Source organism: Alexandromys fortis, unplaced genomic scaffold (assembly GCF_014885135.2).
Source record: "Alexandromys fortis isolate MF-2015 unplaced genomic scaffold, M_Fortis_MF-2015_v1.1 scaffold_14, whole genome shotgun sequence".
Classification (NCBI taxonomy): domain Eukaryota; kingdom Metazoa; phylum Chordata; class Mammalia; order Rodentia; family Cricetidae; genus Alexandromys; species Alexandromys fortis.
The window spans coordinates 16,815,852-16,836,198 of NW_026067910.1; the positions used below are offsets into that span (position 1 = coordinate 16,815,852).

Sequence of the window (20,347 nt, forward strand, 5' to 3'; positions counted from 1 at the left end):
TGAGTTAACGTCAGGATATATATGTATCTGAAGCACTATAATATGATACGGAGTCCTCTTTTATCAAGGCAAATATACATATGATGGGTATGTGTATATCCATCGTTTCGCCCATCAAAACCTGGGAACTCAGTTGCATGGTGGTGGCACACACCTTTAATCCCAGCACTTAGTGGGATCTCTGTGAGTTTGAGGTCAGCCTGGTCTACAAAGTGAATGCTAGGACAGCCAGGGCTACACAGAGAAATCCTGTCTCGAGAAACAAACAAAAATAACAAGCAAGCAAGCAAACAAACCAAAAACCTGAGATTTCTTCTGCCAGTCTCCCTGAGTAGGCAGTCAGTGTGCTAAGAATCAGTGGACAAGTGTTCTAGAAATATTTCTGTAAACCGCTATCATAACTCCTGTCCTTCTGTTGTTATGGATACCTAAATGTTTTGAACACATAATTTTTCTTTAGAATTGTTCATTGTTTGCACCAAAACATCAATAAATTTTGTTACCCAAGAAATGGATATACTTTTATAATAAGGAACATCACAAAATGTGTTTTAAAAGCCCCAAAGAATAGACATTTATGTAAAGAAAAAAAAAAGAAAACCAATGAAGAAAATAAGCTTGTCTCATATGTCTTTTGAGTTTAAAAAGAAAAGAACCAGTAAAAGAGCAGAGGAGACTTAATTACCATGAAAACAGACTGTTAATTAAAATAATTTAGAAAGACAAAAAGAGACCCATGAACACACTGGAATAAAAGTAATAATTCCAAGAGAAAATCATTTAGAAAAAGGCATTTAATTATAAAATTTCTTTAAATAAAAAAGCAATGGCACGATTCACCATGGCATTACGGAAGCGTCCATCCACAGGCTGCTCTGGTAATTACACACTGAACATTTCGCTGTTCTCATGAACGGTGCTTTCCTTCCTCATTAGAGTGACATCAAGAGCATCTAAGAATGTGCAGCATCCCATGAAGAGCTATGAACAGTGCCATCAACACACGGGTGCCACGTCTATGCGTGCCCCCTTTTCTCGATAACACTCTACTCTTAGAAAACGGCGAACTTATGCTCTTATTTCATTTCTCTTATTCACAGCAGAGATCCATGCTTTGTCACAGTGTGGTCTGTGCACAAAAAGCCCTGGGAATAACACTTTCCATGACATCTTCACAAATGGACTCAGATTAGTTAAAATATGAAAACAGAAAAAAAAAGGTTCACAGCAATGATCATCAGACACAGAAGACTCATTCTGGGGGGAGGGGAAAGGGCAGAAAGTAACATTTCACACTGTATTCTCCAGTTGTCCCAGATTGTACTATGATGATGTTGATAATGCCACCAGGTACCTGTATATGCTACCCTTCAGATTCCATCTGGAAGAGTGTGGTACATAAAAGTGGCCTGGTTTTTGACATTGCAGTCAGAAGTGGTTCAGGCATTTGCGTGGATCCATATTATTCCTCCTGAGTATTTAAGCATTTCACGGCTTGGTGATGATTGGACATTCCTGACATCTTTGGTGTTGATGATGGATACAGATTTATGCACATACATCAGATAAGCTGAAAAGACCACTGCCTGGGATGCTGCAGGAAGGACAGTTCAGACAGAGGACTCAAAGCCATGAGTACTAACACTTTGTGGTAAAGAGGATTCTGTGGAGTTAGGCTTGCCTTCATTGCTCTCCATACCTGCTGTGGACTGTCTCTTTCCGGTTTAAGAAGCAAGTTTTATTGAGGGAAGGTAGATAGAAAGAGGGAAGAAAGGGGAGACAGCATTCTTAAAGTGTAAATAAACCAAAACGTCATTGATAAATCTATTAGTAAAGATTATTTAATCTGCTGGGGATATCATTAGATGTCATGAGCAAAGTTATGGATCAATCCCCAGTACCAAAAGGTGGGGGGGGGGTTAGAGAATTTACTTCATATAAAACAAAACAAAAAAACCAAACAGCTTTCCCATCTGAACATATTTTAAGGTATGTATCAACAGCTCACAAGCTAATTAAGCTGCTTTTCTCTTACTCCAAAAATATTTGTTTTCTTAATAATAATAATAATTAACAATTGTGGAAGTCACAAAAACCTGTAATTTTAAAAACTGGGGATGTCACTTTGTAATATAATTGGGTACAGCTGAATAATTAAGAATCTTGCTACTTTTATTAACACTCTTGACCCAGCAAGAATGATGACGTTAGTCCTCTGGCTAGTCTTCTACCGTCGCTTGGATTTGATGACCCACTCAGCATTCGGGTTCAGTTGGTACAAGTCCTTCATGTATGTATCGTCATCCAGGCAGCGTTCCCCTGTGAAGGAGATGTGGTATCAGTTAACACAGTGGGGGAATACCAATTAATCCCAATGGTTACAAACAAATCTTAGATTTCAAAATCTGTGTCCTCCTTCCCTGGGTCTCATGGCAACATTCAAAGAACTGGCCAAGGTATTAAAAATGTCATTTGGGTAATCATTCTCTAGTGCTGGTATCGAATTATGTTAAGAAGTGAAAATACTTTGTGGGATGGACTTTAAAATCATCCTCACCTGTATTAAACATTAACAGTAGTTTGGGATTCAGCTAAGGAACCACACTAATTTCCAAGATCTATTTGTGAAATGAAAAGTTGAATGTGCATACTGAGACAATGGGGATGATCTATTGGGAACTCACCAAGGCCAGCTGGACTGGGTCTGAATAAGCATGGGATAAAACCGGACTCGCTGAACATAGCTGACAATGAGGACTGCTGAGAAGTCAAGAACAATGGCACTGGGTTTTGATCCTACTGCACGTACTGGCTTTGTGGGAGCCTAGGCAGTTTGGATGCTCACCTTACTATACCTGCAAGGAGGTAGGAGGTCCTTGGACTTCCCACAGGGCAGGGAAACCCTCACTGCTCTTTGGGCTGATGAGGGAGGGTGACTTGATTGGGGGAGGGGGAGGGAAATGGGAGGCGGTGGCGGGGAGGAGGCAGAAATCTTTAATAAATAAATTAATTAATTAATTTTAAAAATGTCAAATGTGCAAGGCTGAATGTGATTATTTGAAAGGAAGGAACTTAAAAAAACAGGCCCCAGGAAGAAAGGTCAGACCACTGCACAAACCCAAACTATACAACAACTGTCAAAGGCATGGTATGTTTGCTTTCAAATACAGAAATATTTTTGTTCCAAAGATACAAATATAAACATTAGCAACATCAAATCAACATATAGGATGAAAACATGCTTACCAATATTTCCTCCAATTTCATACAGAAAAATTTCCCCCTTCTTGAGTGTCTGGGCAACCCCACTACCAGGGAGAAAACAAACCGATTAGTTGTGTCATCAAACAGTTTGCAAGGAAAATCAGTTTAGCAGACTGGGAAATTCTAGCTAAAAATGGAAAATTCATAACTTAGACAAACTGCAGTTATACAGTTTGCATTTTTCCGTCTGTTAAACATACCCTACAGGTAATCAAAATGTCACACTTGGAAACAAAATAAATAGAATCAGAGATGTGACGGCAAAAGAATAAATCAGTCTCTAAATTTGTAAACACCATAAGAATCAAGTTAATATTGATATGATGATGTATTCTTCATAGGGCCAAGGTACTGACTTGGTTTCCCCATTACACTTAGTATTTAATTGTTCACCCAGTATGTTACCTTTATACACTTACATTCTTCAAAGACTAGAATTTTCTACCTACCATAAAGTGGTGCTGAGCATTAAGCACACAGATACAATTAGCCACATTTTGACATTATGTAGTATACCCATGAATGGGAGCCTCTCAATACTTCATAACTCTTTATAGTTTTAGGTTTTTACATGTTGGTTACAAAAGTGAACTTTAGCTGGGCAGTGGTGGTGCACGCTTTTATCCAGGCACTTAGTGAGGCAGAAGCAGGTGTATATCTGTGAATTCAAGGCCAGCCTGGTCTACAGAGTGAGTTCCAGGAGAGCCAGAGATCCACAGAGACACCCTGCCTCAAAAAAAAGGTAAACTTTTCTAAAATCACATGCGCACGCGCATGCATACACACACACACACACACACACACATTATAATTCAGTAATTTTGGTCAAAATTTTCTGTAAAAGAATTACTTAGCCAGGCGGTGGTTGGCTCATGCCTTTAATCCCAGCACTCAGGAAGCAGAGGCAGGTATTCTGTGAGTTCGAGGCTAGCCTGGTCTACAAGAGCTAGTTCCAGGACAGGCACCAAAGCTACAGAGAAACCTTGTCTCAAAAAACAACAACAACAAAAAAATTACTACAAAAACTGGCTAAAACTTTAGTGCCAAACTTTACATTTCTAGGAGGAAGCTCAAGAATCTGCTTTTAAAATCCTCTGCAGTGTGTGGTTTGGGGGTTAGAGAAGTTGTGGGCTGTTGATAAGGGTGCAGAGGAGAGGGACTGGATTGATAGCTCAGCAGTTGTGGCTATTCTTCCAGAGGACTAAGGTTCAAATCCCCAGCTCCCATGAGGTGGATCACAACCAGCTGTACTCCAGTTCCAGGGGATTAAATACCCTCCTCGGACCTCCACAGACACTGTACACATGGCGTACAGATACCCGTGTAGCATGCCAAGAGGAGATGCCGCATGTAAGCAGGAAGAAAATGAAGCAGTCTGACTCTTCCAGCTATGAGAATTTCCTGGCATAGCAGCAGCTTTGCCAAGCAGTCTATCTCTGCTTGGTTCCCCGATTATCCTATCTCTCCCCACTGCTATGCCCACGGCAACACTGTCTGCCCAGGACTGTGTACACACTCACACGTCAGGACCCCGTGTGGCCTTGTATACCATCCAGTGGTCTTACTCTTATTCCAACCAAGAGTTATTGTGACTCTAAAACAACCAGGGAATGTCACAAAAGACTTGACTTTAAGAATCTAGTTCAAAATGGCTTTCAGCGTGATTCTCAAGTGTCTATATGGTTCTTTCATTTTTACAGGGAGCTAAACAAACTTTCTGAGCTAGAATAGCTTTCATATGAAGTCAACAAATTCATAAGTATTGCTGGAAAGGCATCAATACTTCAGCAAACACTGATGAATGAATGGCCAATTTGCTGTACTTTCTGCCCATATGTGTGTGCATTGGCTTTGAGAGAGAGAGCGGGAAAGTGAATGATGAAGGAAAGGGAGCTCCCTAATGGTCCCAAACAGGCAGAATATAAATGGGGGAGACACAAGTACATGGTAGAGAATAACGATAGTACAACCATTGGTTGAGTATGTCACTCACTCTGTGGCCCAGATAAACATCAATAGGACCTAAGGGCCACTTTCCTAGTCCACACTCACAAGACTGTAAGGCGGTCCTTATTCTGTCTTGCTCTTCCTAAAGGAGAATGGAGACTTTAACTCAGGAAATGGGACATGTTCAGCAGAACTTGCCAAAGCTGAGGACCCAGAACCAATACGGGGGAAGGAGAAAACTGATTCAGGTACCATGGCATGTGCACTGTGCACATGTAAATGTACATAAAAGAAGGAAAATGTTACCGTTTCAAACAGCAGCCTGAGTGGAAGACAGAATAGCATGTAGGTGAATATACTGACTAATGTTTCATGCTGTATATCAAAATATTAAGGACCCAGCTGAACAAGACTGTACCATTTCATGAGGATTTACGCTTGGAAAATCTAAGTAGAAAAGATGAGCAGCAACTGAGTTCTCGGAGCTTGCAGGAGGCTCCTGACTCGATCCATCCAGACCCCCAGACACATTCTGGGAGGGAAAGGAACATGCCCTTGGAGAGAAGAAGTGTCAAAGGTGGCAGCTGCAGGTGGAAAGGAGCAAGAGAGAGGGTTGACTTCATTGTAGCTGAGACACTCCAGGGAGGAAGGATCAATCTGAGAAATCCCTAATGCTCCTGGCCCCCAATTCTGAGAGATTCATCTTGGGAAGGCTTAATGCCAGGCATGACTTCCAAGAGCTGGTGTGGAGGGGACATAAGGGGCTACTTCTGTGGACATGAACACAGGTTCATATTTCCAGCTGTCTGACCTGGGGCTAATATAGTGTTCCTATTGGTGAAAGTGAAGGAAGGATCGTATCTGCAGCAGACTGCTACAGCAAGGAAGTTTATGTTGGGAGCTCTGGCATTCCATCCTTTTTTGCAACTTAGGAGATGGGGAGATGTGGTTCTAGTTCTCTAACACCTAGCTCAGAGTCTTAATCAGAGACAATCATTAGCATAAGGTGCTGTACAGACAGCGCAGAGGCATTAACAGACAATCTGACTGAAGCGCCCCGTGTTAGAATGAGATGAAGCTCAGGAAAAGTGCAAAATGGGATCCTTTAAACTGAGATGCTGGATTTCTTTCAAGAATTTTAGATTGGGGCTGGGGAGATGACTTAGTGGGTAAAGGTGCTTGGTGCACAAGTTTGGGGGCATGGGTTCAGTGCTTAGAATTCATATAGAGATGGAAAGAGAATGGACTCCATTAATTTGTACACACAAAGACACACACACAACATACACACACATAACATACACACACATACACACATACTAATAACATTTTTTAAAAATTAGTTTCATAGCATAAATAGGGAGGATGTCATTAAAACTATTTTAAACAAAAATAAGATGTTTAAATGGAAAAAGCTAAAATCCCCAAAAGCTTATCAGGACGTCTCAAATTCGAGACAGGATGAACGGGAAGCTACATGGCCTATAGTGAGTACAGTGAGGGAGAGCAGAGCTTCCTAAGCATCTGCAGCATGTACCCCAGGACAAAGAAGGACATGCTTGTCTCTGATGAGGACAGCCTGTTCTCCTCTTGTGACTTCAGACCTCAGGGACTGGGTGTCCTCTCTCAAGCATCCAAGCTTTCAGTTTTTAAATTGAAACATTCTCTTTCTTATTCATTAAGTTTCACAGAGAAAGTTGAATCTTCTTTTTAATCTTGCTGCATCTTAATTAGCAATCTTTGTGGCAGCCTACAAACAGTAATTAACCTCCAACCAACATGTTCTGGAAGGACCGTTGAGTGGTCTCATGCATCAAGCTCATTGCAGGCTCAACTTGAACACAAGCTACCTCTGACGGTTCCCACCATTCCCTCCAGTGGTCTAATTATCAAGCCTGCTTTGTTCTTCTGATGGGAAGACGCACGCGCACGTGCACGCGCACGTGCACATGCACACACACATGAGGGGGGCAGGGCAGTATAAATATAAAAGTGAGGTACCCCGCAGAATAATTAAAACAGGCCTTTACCTTTCTTGGCTGAGAAACCTGGCAAGCACGTCGCTGGCTTTTAGCTCTTCAGTTAGCTGTATTGCCATGGAAACTTTTGAAAGATGGGGAGCTTGCACTCGAATCACTCCCTGAGGAACGTCAGCCTGCAAAGCAATAATGACACTGGAACAAAGCTGACAACAGCTGGAACATGTAACTCCGTACAGTGCATTGTATGGGAAGTGTGCTTAACTACTACCCATTTCACTCCACTGCATAAAACCTTAACTACTGTATAATGTAATTTGCTAAATTACATCAAACCTCAAATATCCTCTTAATGGTGATAGGGGAACTTTATAATGCCTGTGCAGTAATGCTTAATTATTTTTAAAGATGTAAAGAATGACAGCAATAACCATTACTGCCATATTAAGTGCTGATTTCTGAGTGTTATCTACCAGAGAGTGCTTCCTCATGTAGCAATTTATGAAACTGAAACAGAAAGAAGTCACTCGGCGCTGTGGCTATGTGTGCTTTCACAAAACTGTCCCACCCAGTATCGAAATGTCCTCTATCTTTTATGTCCCTGGCTGTGAAAAAGAATGGACTCTTAATAATGTATTTGTACTATATTTGATGCCTACTTCGCTAACGAGCTTATTATTCTTTTGACTATACACACTGCACTTACAAAGGACTGATTCTAAGCCCCCCAACCATGGATTTGCAGAACACTAGATAGATTTAGAGATACCAGTGAACCATTTTTGAGGTTTGTAATATCTAAACGTCAGCTACAGCATTCAAAATAATAGTCTTAATTAATTCCTAAATGGTTTTTTGCTAAAACAAATACTAATTTATTATTTATAGCCATATGTCTTAAACAGACTTTAGAACAGCATGCTCAAATTATGTTTAAATATAAGTTCTTAAATATTACAAATACCCCCACTTAATTTGACCAAAATTTGTAAGTATCTACTGAGTACTATGTTAGTTCTGCTTACCCAGCAGATTAAAAAGATTCTCATCCTTTAGCATCCATTACTCCTATTAAATAGATTAGGTCTTGAGTTCCATTTGGTTTGAACGATAAAACATGAATCTATTACAGATGCCATTGATATCGTTGGGAAATGAAACTATTCTTCTAGAATCAGGCAAAATAAAAAAAAAAAAAACAGATGCTCCCTCCCAACAATTTAAAACTGGTTCTCAGTAACAGGACAAATTTCATATTGTAGTCACAGAGAAGGAAACAGCAATGCTGAGGAGTGCCCATCAAACATGGGCACCAACCGCCAGGTCCAAGCCGGAGGCAGACCGTCAACTCCACTCCACGTTGGAATGATTGGTTTTGATTTCTTTCTGGGGTTTGTAATCCAGCCTGACTACCTCAGTATGCTCTGACCTTGACGTGACCCTTCCCCCTACGCATCTAGCCCAATTTACCTTTCTCTTTTAGCTAGGAGATAAACTACTTTCATCTGCAATGTGCTGAAAATGAGCTACTTTAAACAGTCAATGGGGGCATTTCCTGATTGCGTGTTTGTGTGACTGTGTGTGCTGTATGAGTGTGGCTAAATGAATGTATATGATATTGTGTGACTGTGTGTGTTGTGAGTGTGACTGTACGAATGTATGTGATATTGTGTGACTGTGTGTGTGTTCCTTTCTGAACAGTTAAGTGGTGAAACACAACTCAGACGGCCGGGCCTTCTCCCTTGAGACTGCTCCCCAGCTTATTTCCTACAGTGCCTATTCCACCCGATGGCTTGGTCTCAGCAACCCCTCTCCTCCATGGGCAGTGGGAAACATTAAGCGGCCACTGACCACTTGAACGTCAGAGAGAAAATTGCAGCTGTGGCACTGGAAGTAGCGGGGATGTATGTACTCATCCCTATTTACCTTGTCCACACAGTGGAAGCAGCGAACAAAGGCACTGTGGATTAACATCCTCAATTCTCACTCTCTACCTTGTACAAGGCCCTCAGTGCAAGGCCAGGGTTTGCATATAACCACTTACTTAGGACAAGGTAAATGTTAGGAAATCCTGGTTAAATCGCAGGGCCAACTATATTTAAATTTGCTTAATGGAAGTAATAACAATAAAAATTATTTTCAGAGTCACCTCTTATCCAGGCCTAAGGAATAAATATGTATGTGTTCGGATAAACTACAGTCAAACACTTGAGGAGAATAAGATAAAATTGCGTATTCAGAAGATCTACAGTGAACACTTTACAAACAAAAGTGGACCGGAAAAATAATATTTCATCGTGGAGATCTCAACAGTATGGCAACATCAGCAGCTACTTCTCTTTCCTTCCAATATTCCATGTGGTTTATTCTCCCGTTTGGAAATAAAAATCTATCCTCTCTGGCAGGTCCTTATCTTTGTTGGGTATCTTTCAACCAATCCTGCACCAATAATAAAGGCTTATTTCAAACACCTTAGACTCCATGGAACCTACTCTCCTATGGCTAATAGAATCAAAAGAAATGCAATCAGTCAACGATATTTTCATTAGAAACAATGGAATAACGACAATAACATTTATAACAAGATACACCTGTTTGTATTTTCTTCCTGGTTAAAAAAATATAGGAGGCAGAGGCAAGCAGATCTCTGTGAGTTCGAGGCCAGCCTGGTTTTAACAGCTAGCTCCAGGACAGGCTCCAAAGCTACGGAGAAACCCTATCTCATAAAACAAAAAAACAAAAATTATTCTTCTGCACTTTTTCTAAGATTAATACATTGAATTGCCTTTGTCACTTTGTATTGCTCCCCACACTCTGCAAAGCCAGAACTGTAGAAAAGGAATTTAATAATGCTATCAAAGGTAAATTCAGTGGTTGGTTCCTGCAGGAAGACAACAAGAAGCCCAAGAGCTCCAGCATTAGCATGTGCTTGCTTCAAGAGTAGCCCTCTCTTCTCCTAAGACATTCCTAAAAGGGCTAAACACCTGTACTAGCATGACCCATGTCCTACACCCCCTAAATGCATTCACAGAGTGTGGTTTCAGAGAGAGCAACAAGATTTCTCAAAAAGCACACCACTGAGTTTAAGCATTGTAGCAGAACTTCCAAGAGAGCACTGCCTCTCACACATTCTTAGGATTTTGGAAGGAATAGTCTCAGGAACTTGTTTCTGAGGTATCTCGGAAATCTCAAGGACACATGTAATGTTAGGAAACTGTCATGTATGCATAGATGGCACCAGAATTGACTTTTGCAAAATTGGGGAGTCACATGGGCATTCTACCACAGGCTCCTTGTGGATAAAACTATCCCCTACATTTCTGGCCCTCCACAAAAGGGGCTGAAGTTAGGCCGACTTGAGTTTATTGTTAACTCTTCCCAGACGAGGCTCTGTAATACAAGCTGACTCATCACAGCAAGTGGGTACATCACTGTCCCTAAAATGCTTTCAGTCAGCCACTGGTAGCACATAGCACTTTCACAGGTTGACTCTTGGACATTCCTAACAACTGGAGAACTTGCCATAAAACAGGGTGAGTCTTGTTTATATCTAAGACAGATGCAATCTCTGTTTATTTAATGTATCCCATCCAAATGCCCCCAAAATACAGAGACTGAGATTGTGACTCAATATGACGATGCTAAACTATTTACACTATTGCAAAAGTATACCCAGTAGACGGTAAAGACAAAAATCTCATAAGATGTTTTAAAGGTTTTTGCTGAGTATATTAACAAGTGATATTTATACAGAGATGATAAAGAATAAATGATATCCAAGAACTGATTTAAATGGTGTATGACAGCTTCGATCAAGCTCCAAACTCACACTGTTTCCAATACGAATGCTATTAGTATACTAATTACATTGAGCTGCCAAGCTTTGAAAAGACACCATGCCTGATCAGCAAGCCAAACAATATGTTCTTATTTATGCCATAACAGTAGCTGAAGCTATATACAGAGCAATCTTTGTGACCTTCACATTTCATGTGATGGATGATATTCTTGGCTGACAACTTGCCTACATCTGGAAATAACTAAACCTCATCTGGCTTGAGTACAGCTGCGAGGGATTTTTCCCTTAATTAAATCATTTGAAGTGCGAAGACCCACTTTTAATACAGAAATTTTGAGGCAGGAAGAGCCATCTTTAATCTGGACCATACCTTCTGCTGGCAACTTATATAAATGATATGGAAGAAGGCTGCTTGGTTTTTTGTTTGGTTGTTTGGTTGTTTGGTTGTTTTGTTGTTGTTGTTGTTTTGCCTGCTTGCTCTTGCTGTTTCTGTCAAGCCCATTCCTTCATTGGCATCAGAACCTACGTCTTTAGGATTCAGCATCTACTGAAGAACAGTGAGAAATCTAACCTCGAGATCTGGACAACTACTGGATACATGGGCCTTCTGTTAGTAGACAACCATTGTTGGACTAACTGGACCACAGCCTGAAAGCCACTCAAATAAATCCATGTGTGTGTGTGTGTGTGTGTGTGTGTGTGTGTGTGTGTGTAAACAGACAGATAAATGCATAAATAGATTCATTCTATAAGTTCTGTTCCTCTAGAGAGCCCTGACTAACACAGATTTTGATACCAGAAATGGTTCTAGAGCACCAGAAGTATAACGAGGAATTGTTTAAGTATCTGGGATAGACTTTCCAATTTACCAACACCTACAGTTACTGAAGCCTCTCCCAGAAGCTTGGAGAATGCCGAAAGCCCACGGGGTGAACTATTTTACAAACTTGAGGAGACAAATGCATGTGGTTATTCGGATTCTCCAGTCGTGAGAGGCAATGGATTCGCTGACTCTGCATATAAGACTTTTGACAGTTTGTGAGAAAATGAGGAGACTGGAGATTCTGCTTGGTTGCTCCTAGCATCCTTAGATAAACTGAAAAAGGGAAAGAATTAGCTCTGTGATAAAATTAACCAACTTCTAGAATCTCAGAATATGGGGAAGCACAAATATAAACTCCATGATAAAACTGACAGGCTCCAGATGCACATAAACAGTCTAATGTTTTCTGAGGGTACCCTGGAAGAGAATCTTCTCTCCAGTAGCCGGAGAGCTCAAGTTGCAGAAAATTAAACCAAAGCCCTAATTATAAGCTTGGCTGAACTACAGCAAAAATTCAAGTCCCAGCCTCAGAGGGTGTCAGCTGTTAAAGTAAGGGCATTACTTGGTAAAGAATGGGATCCTGTAACTTGGGATGGAGATGTGGGGGAGGACGCTATTGAAGCTGAGAGCTTTGAACCCTCAGACTCTCGAGGGCTGAATCTCAAAGGCAGTAGTCTCTCCATGCTCAGCAGATGTACTCCCACTCCCACCCCCTGTTACAGTGCCTTTCCACCTCCAACTGAGTAAATTAATCCTTCGTTGTCTGCTAAAAGAGCAGTGACTTCCTTTGAAGGAGATGCCAGGTGGGACAAAACCAATGTCCTTCAGGGCCCACCAGTAGTTCATTCTAGATCTATAACCTGACTTAATTTTAGAGGGAAGATAGAAAATGTAGTCCATGAGGAGGTGTGATACACTACTCAAGAGCTTAATGCCTTTGCTAAGTCATTCGAACAGAATCTGTGAAGTGTGTGTGTGGGAATGGAGTTTAAAGGTGTGGGATAATGGTGGAAGGAACATAAAACTTGATGAGACTGAGGGTTTTTTTTTTTTTTGATAGGCCCACTGAATGGAGATTCTAGGTTTAATACGGATGCTTACACGGTTTAAAAAAAAAATGGGTCCAAAGTTAGTTTGAATGGTTGTCTTAAGCATTTGATGAAAGATGGTCTACTGAAGAGGAGCTGGAGATGCTTGATATTCCTTTGCTTAGTACTGATGAAGGGATTTTAATGTTCAACAAAATTACAATACTAGAGTGGACATGCTGTGCAAAACCTAATCCTCCGCAATGCGAGGACCCAGACAGAAGACATGTCTGTCACTAAGGTCTCAAAAAGTGAAAGGGGCACCAGCACATCTGGAGAATGTTGGTGTCATCCTTTTCCTTGTGCCAGAAGTTAGGGCTGGGGATGCTGCTGCTCAGATGGATGAATCAAATCCAATGGGTTTAATTGGGTCTGGAAGCAGGAGTCAGGTGGCAGCCCCTAATCACCAAAAGCCAGGTGATCATAGTTGTCGTAATGGTCAGTATAGACAAAGCAATACCCATAATGGCCTAACTCATAATGGTCAGCATAGATGAAGGGAGTTCTATGGTGGCAGAACTAATATGGATCTTTGGTACTAGCTAATCAGTTATGATGTTTCCAGGCATGGCATAGATAGGAAACCTACTGCATCTTTTATTTGGTTAGGTACATAAGCAGAAAAATTCTCAAACAAAGAAAGTTACCATTGGATCATGATAAAATGGAATCTTGACCCGTGAAACAATTTTCAGGCAAGTCAGTTTGTAGACCCAGAACCCCTTGAATAAAGGGATGGCTCGTTTCCTCTGAGGAAGGCCTTGATAAAATACCAGAAAGTTTTATTATTAGCTTTTCCCCATTCCTTCCCCAGGGGAACCTACAGTCTTTTGCAAGGATAATTGTACACTAGGGATAAAAAACACTCAAACTTTCAAGTGTCTATTGGATACTGGTTCCGAACTGATGCTGACTCCAGGAGATCCTGAGAAGCACTGTGTCGCTCCAGCTAAAGTAGGGGCTTATGGAGGTCAAGTGATTAACGGAGATTTGGGTGAAGTCCAACTAACAGTAGGTTCAGTGGGTTCCCAAACTAATCCTGTGATTATTTCTCCAGTTCCACTATTTATAATTGGGCTAGAAGTTGCCAGAATTCTCCTGACCTGTGGTTCCCTGACCTGTGGAGTGAGGGCTATTATGGTTGGAAAGGCTTTAGAGTTGCCTCTGTGAGGAAAAATAGCGAGTCATCGCATCCCTGGAGAAACTGCAGAAATTAGTGCCATCACCAAAGACTTGAAAGATGCAGAGCTGGTGGTTCCCACCATATCTCCCTTTAATTCTCCTATCTGGCCAGTGTAGAAGACAGATGGGTCATGAAGAAAGACAATTGACTATCAAGATCTCAATGAGTTAGTGACTCCAATTATAGCTGCTATACCAGATATGGTGTCCTTACTTGAACAGATGAACGCATCTTCTGGTACATGATATGCAGCTATTGATCTAGCATCTAGAAAAATGCCTTGTTCTCAGTACCTGTCCATAAGTACCTCCAGAAGCAAGACCAACAGTAAACCTTCACAGTTTTACTCCAAGGATATATTAACTTTCAAGCCCTGTATCCTAACTTAGTTGGAAGGGACGCTGATCATCTGTCTCTTACACAAAATATCTCATTGGTGCATTATTACACTAACTGAATCAAGTCAGTAGGAGGAACCAATCACTTTGGGTTCATTGGTAACATATATGGACACCAGAGGATGGGAAACAAATTCATCCTAAGTTCAATGGCCTTCTATCTCAGTGAAAGAAGTACAGTAGTGTGAACTAGGCAGAGGTATTCATTCTAAGGTGAAGAATAAATTATTGAACCTGGCCCCCTCCTACCACCAAGAAAGATACACAAGACTCAGTGGGATGGATTCTGGAGAGAGTACATTCATCACTTGGGTGTGTAACTCCAGCTCAGATACCAAGTGACATGGATAACTTCTAGCTTTGTGTGTGTCCTAGAACAGGGAAGGATCTACAACAGTTCCAGGCTGCTGTACCACTTGGATCACATGATCCACCAGGACCAAAGATACCTGAGATGTCAGTGGCAGATAACTATCTGTTTGAAGCTTTTGTCACTATAGGTGAATCACAGAAGAGACCTCCCTTTGAAAGGCAACTCTTAGCCTGCTCTTGAGCCTTTAGTGAAAATTGAACATTTGACAATAGGCCACAAAGTTATTTAACCTGAGATGGGGTTACCATGCAACCCATCATAAGCTGGGTGTTAATCTGACCCACCAAGACATAAAGTAGGATGCACACAATAACAATCTACTATCAAATGGAAGTGAGATGTGTGTGTGTGTGTGTGTGTGTGTGAGAGAGAGAGAGAGAGAGAGAGAGAGAGAGAGAGAGAGAGAGAGAGAGAGAGAGAGAAATCAGGCTGGGCAGGTCCTCAAGGTACAAGCAAGTTACATGGAGAAGTTGCCGAAATGCCTATGGTTTCTACTCCCACTACAATGCTGTTTGTGGACAGGCATGCACCTAGAGCCTTCATGGGGATGTATCCTATGATTGGTTGACTGAGGAAGAAAAGAGTAAGGCCTGTTTTACTGATAGTTCTACACATTATACAGGCACCACTCAAAAGTGGACAACTGCAGCATTACAAGCCCTTTCGAGACAACCCTGAAAGACACCAGCAAGGGGCAATCTTCATAGTGGGGAGAACTTCAGACAGTACCCATGATCGTACAGCTTGGAAGGAGAAATGGCCAGATATGTAATTTTTTTTCACTGACTCATAGGCTGTTGCTAATGAATTGGCTGCATGAACAGGAACTTGGGAGCATGATTGGAAAATCAGTGCAAAAGACAACTAGGGAAAAAGAATGTAAGTAGATTTCTCCAAACGGGTAGAGGATGTGAAGAGACTTGTAAATGTGACTTTAGCAGAGGAGGGGTTCATTAACTCAGTAGATAAGATGGCCCGCTCTGGATAGTCAGTGCCTTTCCCCAGCCATCCCTGCCATTACTCAATGGACCAATGAACAAAACGGTCATGGTAGCAGAGATAGAGATTATGCATGATCTGAACAACATGGACTTTCACTCATCAAGACTGACGTGACTACTGCCATTGCTGAGTGCCAAATCTGCCAACAGCAAAGATCAACACTGAGACCCAGATATGGCACCACTCCCTGGGGTGACCAGTCAGTGACCTAGTGGCAGGTTGACTACATAGAACCACTTCCTGCCCCAAAAGAATAACGCTTTGTCCTTTCTGGAGCAGAAACTTATTCTGGTTATAAATTTGCCTTTCCTGCATTTAATGTTTCTGCAAAAACCACCATCCATGGAATGATAGAGTGCCTTATCCACTGTCACGGTATCTGCTTCTGACCATGCAACTAACTCACTTCATGGCTAGAGAGGTGCGACAGTGGGCCAGTGATCAATCGGGGAACCCACTGGCCTTACCATGTTCCCAGCATCCTGAAGCAGCTGATCTAAAAGAAAGATGGAATAGCGTTTTGAAGACACAGTTACAGTGGCAATTAGGTGGTAGCAGCCTGGAAGGCTGAGGTAGGGTTCTCCAGAAGGCAGTATATGCTTTGAGTCAGTGTCCAGGCCATTGTATGGTTTCTCCCATAGTCAGAATCCAGGGATCCTGGGATCAAGGAGTGCAAAGGGGAATAGTTCCACTCACTAGCACACTTAGTGACCCACTAGGAAAAGTTTTACTTCCTGTTGCCATGACCTTTTAAGTTCTGCTGGTCTAGCAGTTTTGGTTCCAGACAGGGGAGCACTCCTGCTAGGAGCCACAACAAATACATCGTTGGACTAGAAGCTCAGACATCCACCTGGGCACTATGCGCTTCTGATGCCCTTAAGTCAACAAGCTAAGAAAGAACAACAGTTTTAAGAGAGGTGGTTGAACCAGATTACTGAGGGAAACTTAAGATTGCTTCTCTACAGTGGAAGTAAGAAAGATTATGTCTGGAGCACAGGAGATTCTTTAGGACATCTCTTGGTGCCACCATGTCCCATAATTAAAATTCAAGCTATATGACAAAGGGTACAGTCCCTTCAGGATAAAAGTATGAGTCACTCCTCCAGGAATAGGGCCAAGCCCTGAGGAGATGCTTGCTGAGGGTGGAGAGAATACAAAATGGGCAGTAGAGGAAGGCTGTTAGAAATACCAGCTAAGGTCATGGAACCAGTTGTGGAAATGAGAATTATAACTGGCGTTAAGTGTCTCTGTTGTATTTTGTTAAGAATGTGTTTATATAGATATTTGTGTTTTCTTCTCTCAATTTCTTTATCACACAGTGCATCACCAACTAAGAGGGCATCAGCGGTTGTAATGTTTAAGTTTGTGATCCTAAAGGAATGTCCCTCAAGAGACATTGCCACCTATCCCAAATTTACAATGCATTGACAGTTGTACAAGGGAGAGCTACATTATGTTAGGTGTAATTATGACCTGGTTAAATCTATGGGTTGACGATTATGTGTAGGATAGCTATATCATGTTGGACATAATTATGACCTGATTATTGTTTTCATTTAGAAATTAGGCATGACAAAAGGAGATGATTATGAGTCAAGTTGATAGGGGTGAACTTGTGATAGCTATTCTTGGTTGTAAACTTGACTACATCTGGGATTAACCAACACCCAAATGGCTGGGTATATATGTGAAGGATTTTTTTCTTAATTAAGTCGTTTAAAGTGGGAAGACCCACTTTCAATACAGATCTTTTGAGATGGGAAGCTCTTCTGCTGGCAGCCTATATAAAAGGTATGGAAACAGAAAACCTGCTCTCTCTGCCTGCTTGCTCCTCTTCAAACTCTCGCCAATGAGTCTATCCCTTCACTGGAATTAGAGCATACTTCTTCAGTATTCTGGCATACACTGAATATCAGCTGAGAAAGCTACCTCTGTGGACTGAGAAACTACTGGATTCTTGGGCTTCCTGTTGATAGACAGCCATCGTTGTATTAGCTGGGCCACAGTCTATACGCCATGCTAATAAATTCCCTTTATGTATTTCTTCTACAAGCTCTGTTCCCCTAGAGAGCCCCAACTAATACATTGGCTGACAACCATGAAAACATGGGGGAAGGGCAGTATGCCTATGAATTGAAGTCATCTGTTGTACAGCAGGTCAAAGGTAGAGAAGGACTAATGGGCCATTGAAGTTCAGTTCCCAATGAGTTTACGATGTAAAGAATGTTAATTTCCTTTGCACACCAAGGCTACTGGAACAGAAAGATGATTTAAATCATCCTCACACATGTTATATAGTGAACTAAGGTGTACTTAGAGAAATCTGATTGTAGTTCTGATGTTTTTTGTCAGGGGTTAAACAGTACTTTCCTTATAGTTTTGTACTCGAGAAATTTAATGTAAGATCACAGGAAGACAGTTTTTCTTTTCCATTAAGACACATTTGAATGGAAAGCTAATGTCATTAGTGCTACAGAAAATCCTTCTTATTCTCAAAGGAGCAAATTAGAAATAAAGATTTCTTTAAAAGACGGCTCAATGTAATATAAATTTTAGAAAACTAAATGAGAACATTTTGGCCAAGCATCTCAACTAAAATTCATACTGATCATCCTAGTGTGAACTCCCAATACCAGGGGGTGGCCATATAAAAAGATCTTCTACTATCTTAACAGCACTCCAAATGTTGTCTTTGTTATCACAATGCCTTAAACTTTAATCTGACTCATAGATTCAGAAATTGCCCTAATAATTTACAGAAGTTGATAAGCATTTAGTTCACAGTGAAGTAAGTCCTAATGTTTTTCTTTCATTTCTTTTATGCTCTATTTAAGATCAGAGTGAGTCATACCATGAAAGAAGATATTTGACTTCGTTTTCCGTATGCATCTCCGAGTTAAGCCAGACCTGTTGCCCTAAAAAGTAGGTACTAGAACTAATACTTGCAATGGTGCTACGGTTAAAAGCGTCAGAATTAAATCCCAGTACTTGCCAAGAAAAGCTGTGGCTCATGTCTGCACAAACCACCGGAGCCTTCATGCTACTCAGTTAACTGCAGCATTCTCCGGCTTGATTCTCTAAACCTGAAACCCTTACAAGATACTGCAGGGCTTTTAGGAAAATCATATAACCATCCCCAAACCCAAGCCCCACTTTAGAGCCTGAAGCTAGGTCAACCAGAGTGAACATTTAAGTTGATGACACTATGAGAATTTTGGCTTCCTAAGCCAATGGGACCACAAGTGGAGTAGCACTGGGGATCGCAGACTCTCACAGCCCACACAGGCTCATAAAAGTCCAGCTTCCCTCTAGGAGGTGAGCAGGGAAGGCAGAGGAAAGATCACGTAAATCAAAGCCTACACTGGAAACGAAGCCTAGGAGCTTCGGCAATTTGTCGGTAAGTGATCATCAAAGCTGCCCCTACATCCTCATTAGACAGAGGCCATCCGAGGTAATTATGGGTGGCATCACGGGATGTCTGTGATTAGCATAAAGAGACTAAAAGGAGATAAAGTGTGTGGAACAGGTTGGAAGAAGAGTAAAGTAAAAAGATTTGATGTTGGGGCTCAAAGGCTATTGTTTCTACTTTTTCAATGTTGGAAAAGATGCATATTTGGGGTATAATGCAATGGTACACCAACTGCCTAAATAGAAACCTCACTTCCCTCTTCACAAAATCCCCCAATACAATTCAATACATAGATGTGCATACATCAAAAATGGGTACATGGAGAAAGCAGGACCCCAACAAGTTAAATGCTATCAGAAAATGATTATGTTTCATGGTCTACAATCTTGCTATTGATTTCTCCTGTTATAATTAGTGGACAAAACTTAATAGAATTTAAGCACATTCACATTCACACCAAATAATTAATATGCTGGAGTCCTTAAAACATTTGTCTTATTTAGGTAAATTGAATATCTATCTTACAACTTGGATCAAAGTACTCGTTTATCTAGTCAAGCATATCTTAATAACATGAATGCCTGCTGTCGTATATTTAGCTTTAAGGGCATGCATAGTATCTTTAAATTGGTCTTTCATTCTCCAAGGCCCAGCTATCCGGCTGTACCATCAGGTTACTGACAATGCTCTAGAGGTACCACTGGCTTACAGCAGCAAGCACCTTTATTGAACAAGCCTTCTCTCTCTGCAGTATTTGGTGTGTCCCTCACAAGGACTGTCCTAAAATGCAAATACAAATGAGTAATCTGGAGACTCAGCCTGTGCCAATTCCCACTGCTACACAGAACAGAAGCATGGATCTGCCTTGAGCTTTCCCACTGACCCTGGCATGCCGGGTACCTCTCCAGCTGATCAATAGGTCCTGATTTGCCCTCCAAAGTGCATTAAACATCCGCCCTTACCTTTAAATGACTACCAGGTATCCCATACTAAACAGGTCCCAATTGAAATTATGATCTTTCCTATCACTCCAATCTTTCATATCATAAATTTGGGGTTAGTCATTCTTTTACTTTTTTTTT

The 20,347-nt window shown here is 41.2% G+C and overlaps 1 protein-coding gene across 6 annotated transcripts in view; it reads right to left on the reverse strand.

Annotated features, from left to right (window-relative positions):
• Nucleotides 1-775: 775 nt before the first annotated feature.
• Nucleotides 776-20,347, reverse strand: part of Arhgap18 (Rho GTPase activating protein 18) — a 211,318-nt gene continuing 191,746 nt past the window's right edge. For all 6 annotated transcript variants that reach the window (XM_050138106.1, XM_050138105.1, XM_050138108.1 and 3 more), the window contains exons 13-15: nt 7,242-7,366; nt 3,247-3,308; nt 776-2,319 (exon numbers count right to left, since the gene is read on the reverse strand). In XM_050138106.1, coding sequence (XP_049994063.1) covers nt 2,228-2,319; nt 3,247-3,308; nt 7,242-7,366 — 279 coding nt within the window. In that variant the 3' untranslated portion in view covers nt 776-2,227. The remainder of the gene's footprint in view (nt 2,320-3,246; nt 3,309-7,241; nt 7,367-20,347) is intronic.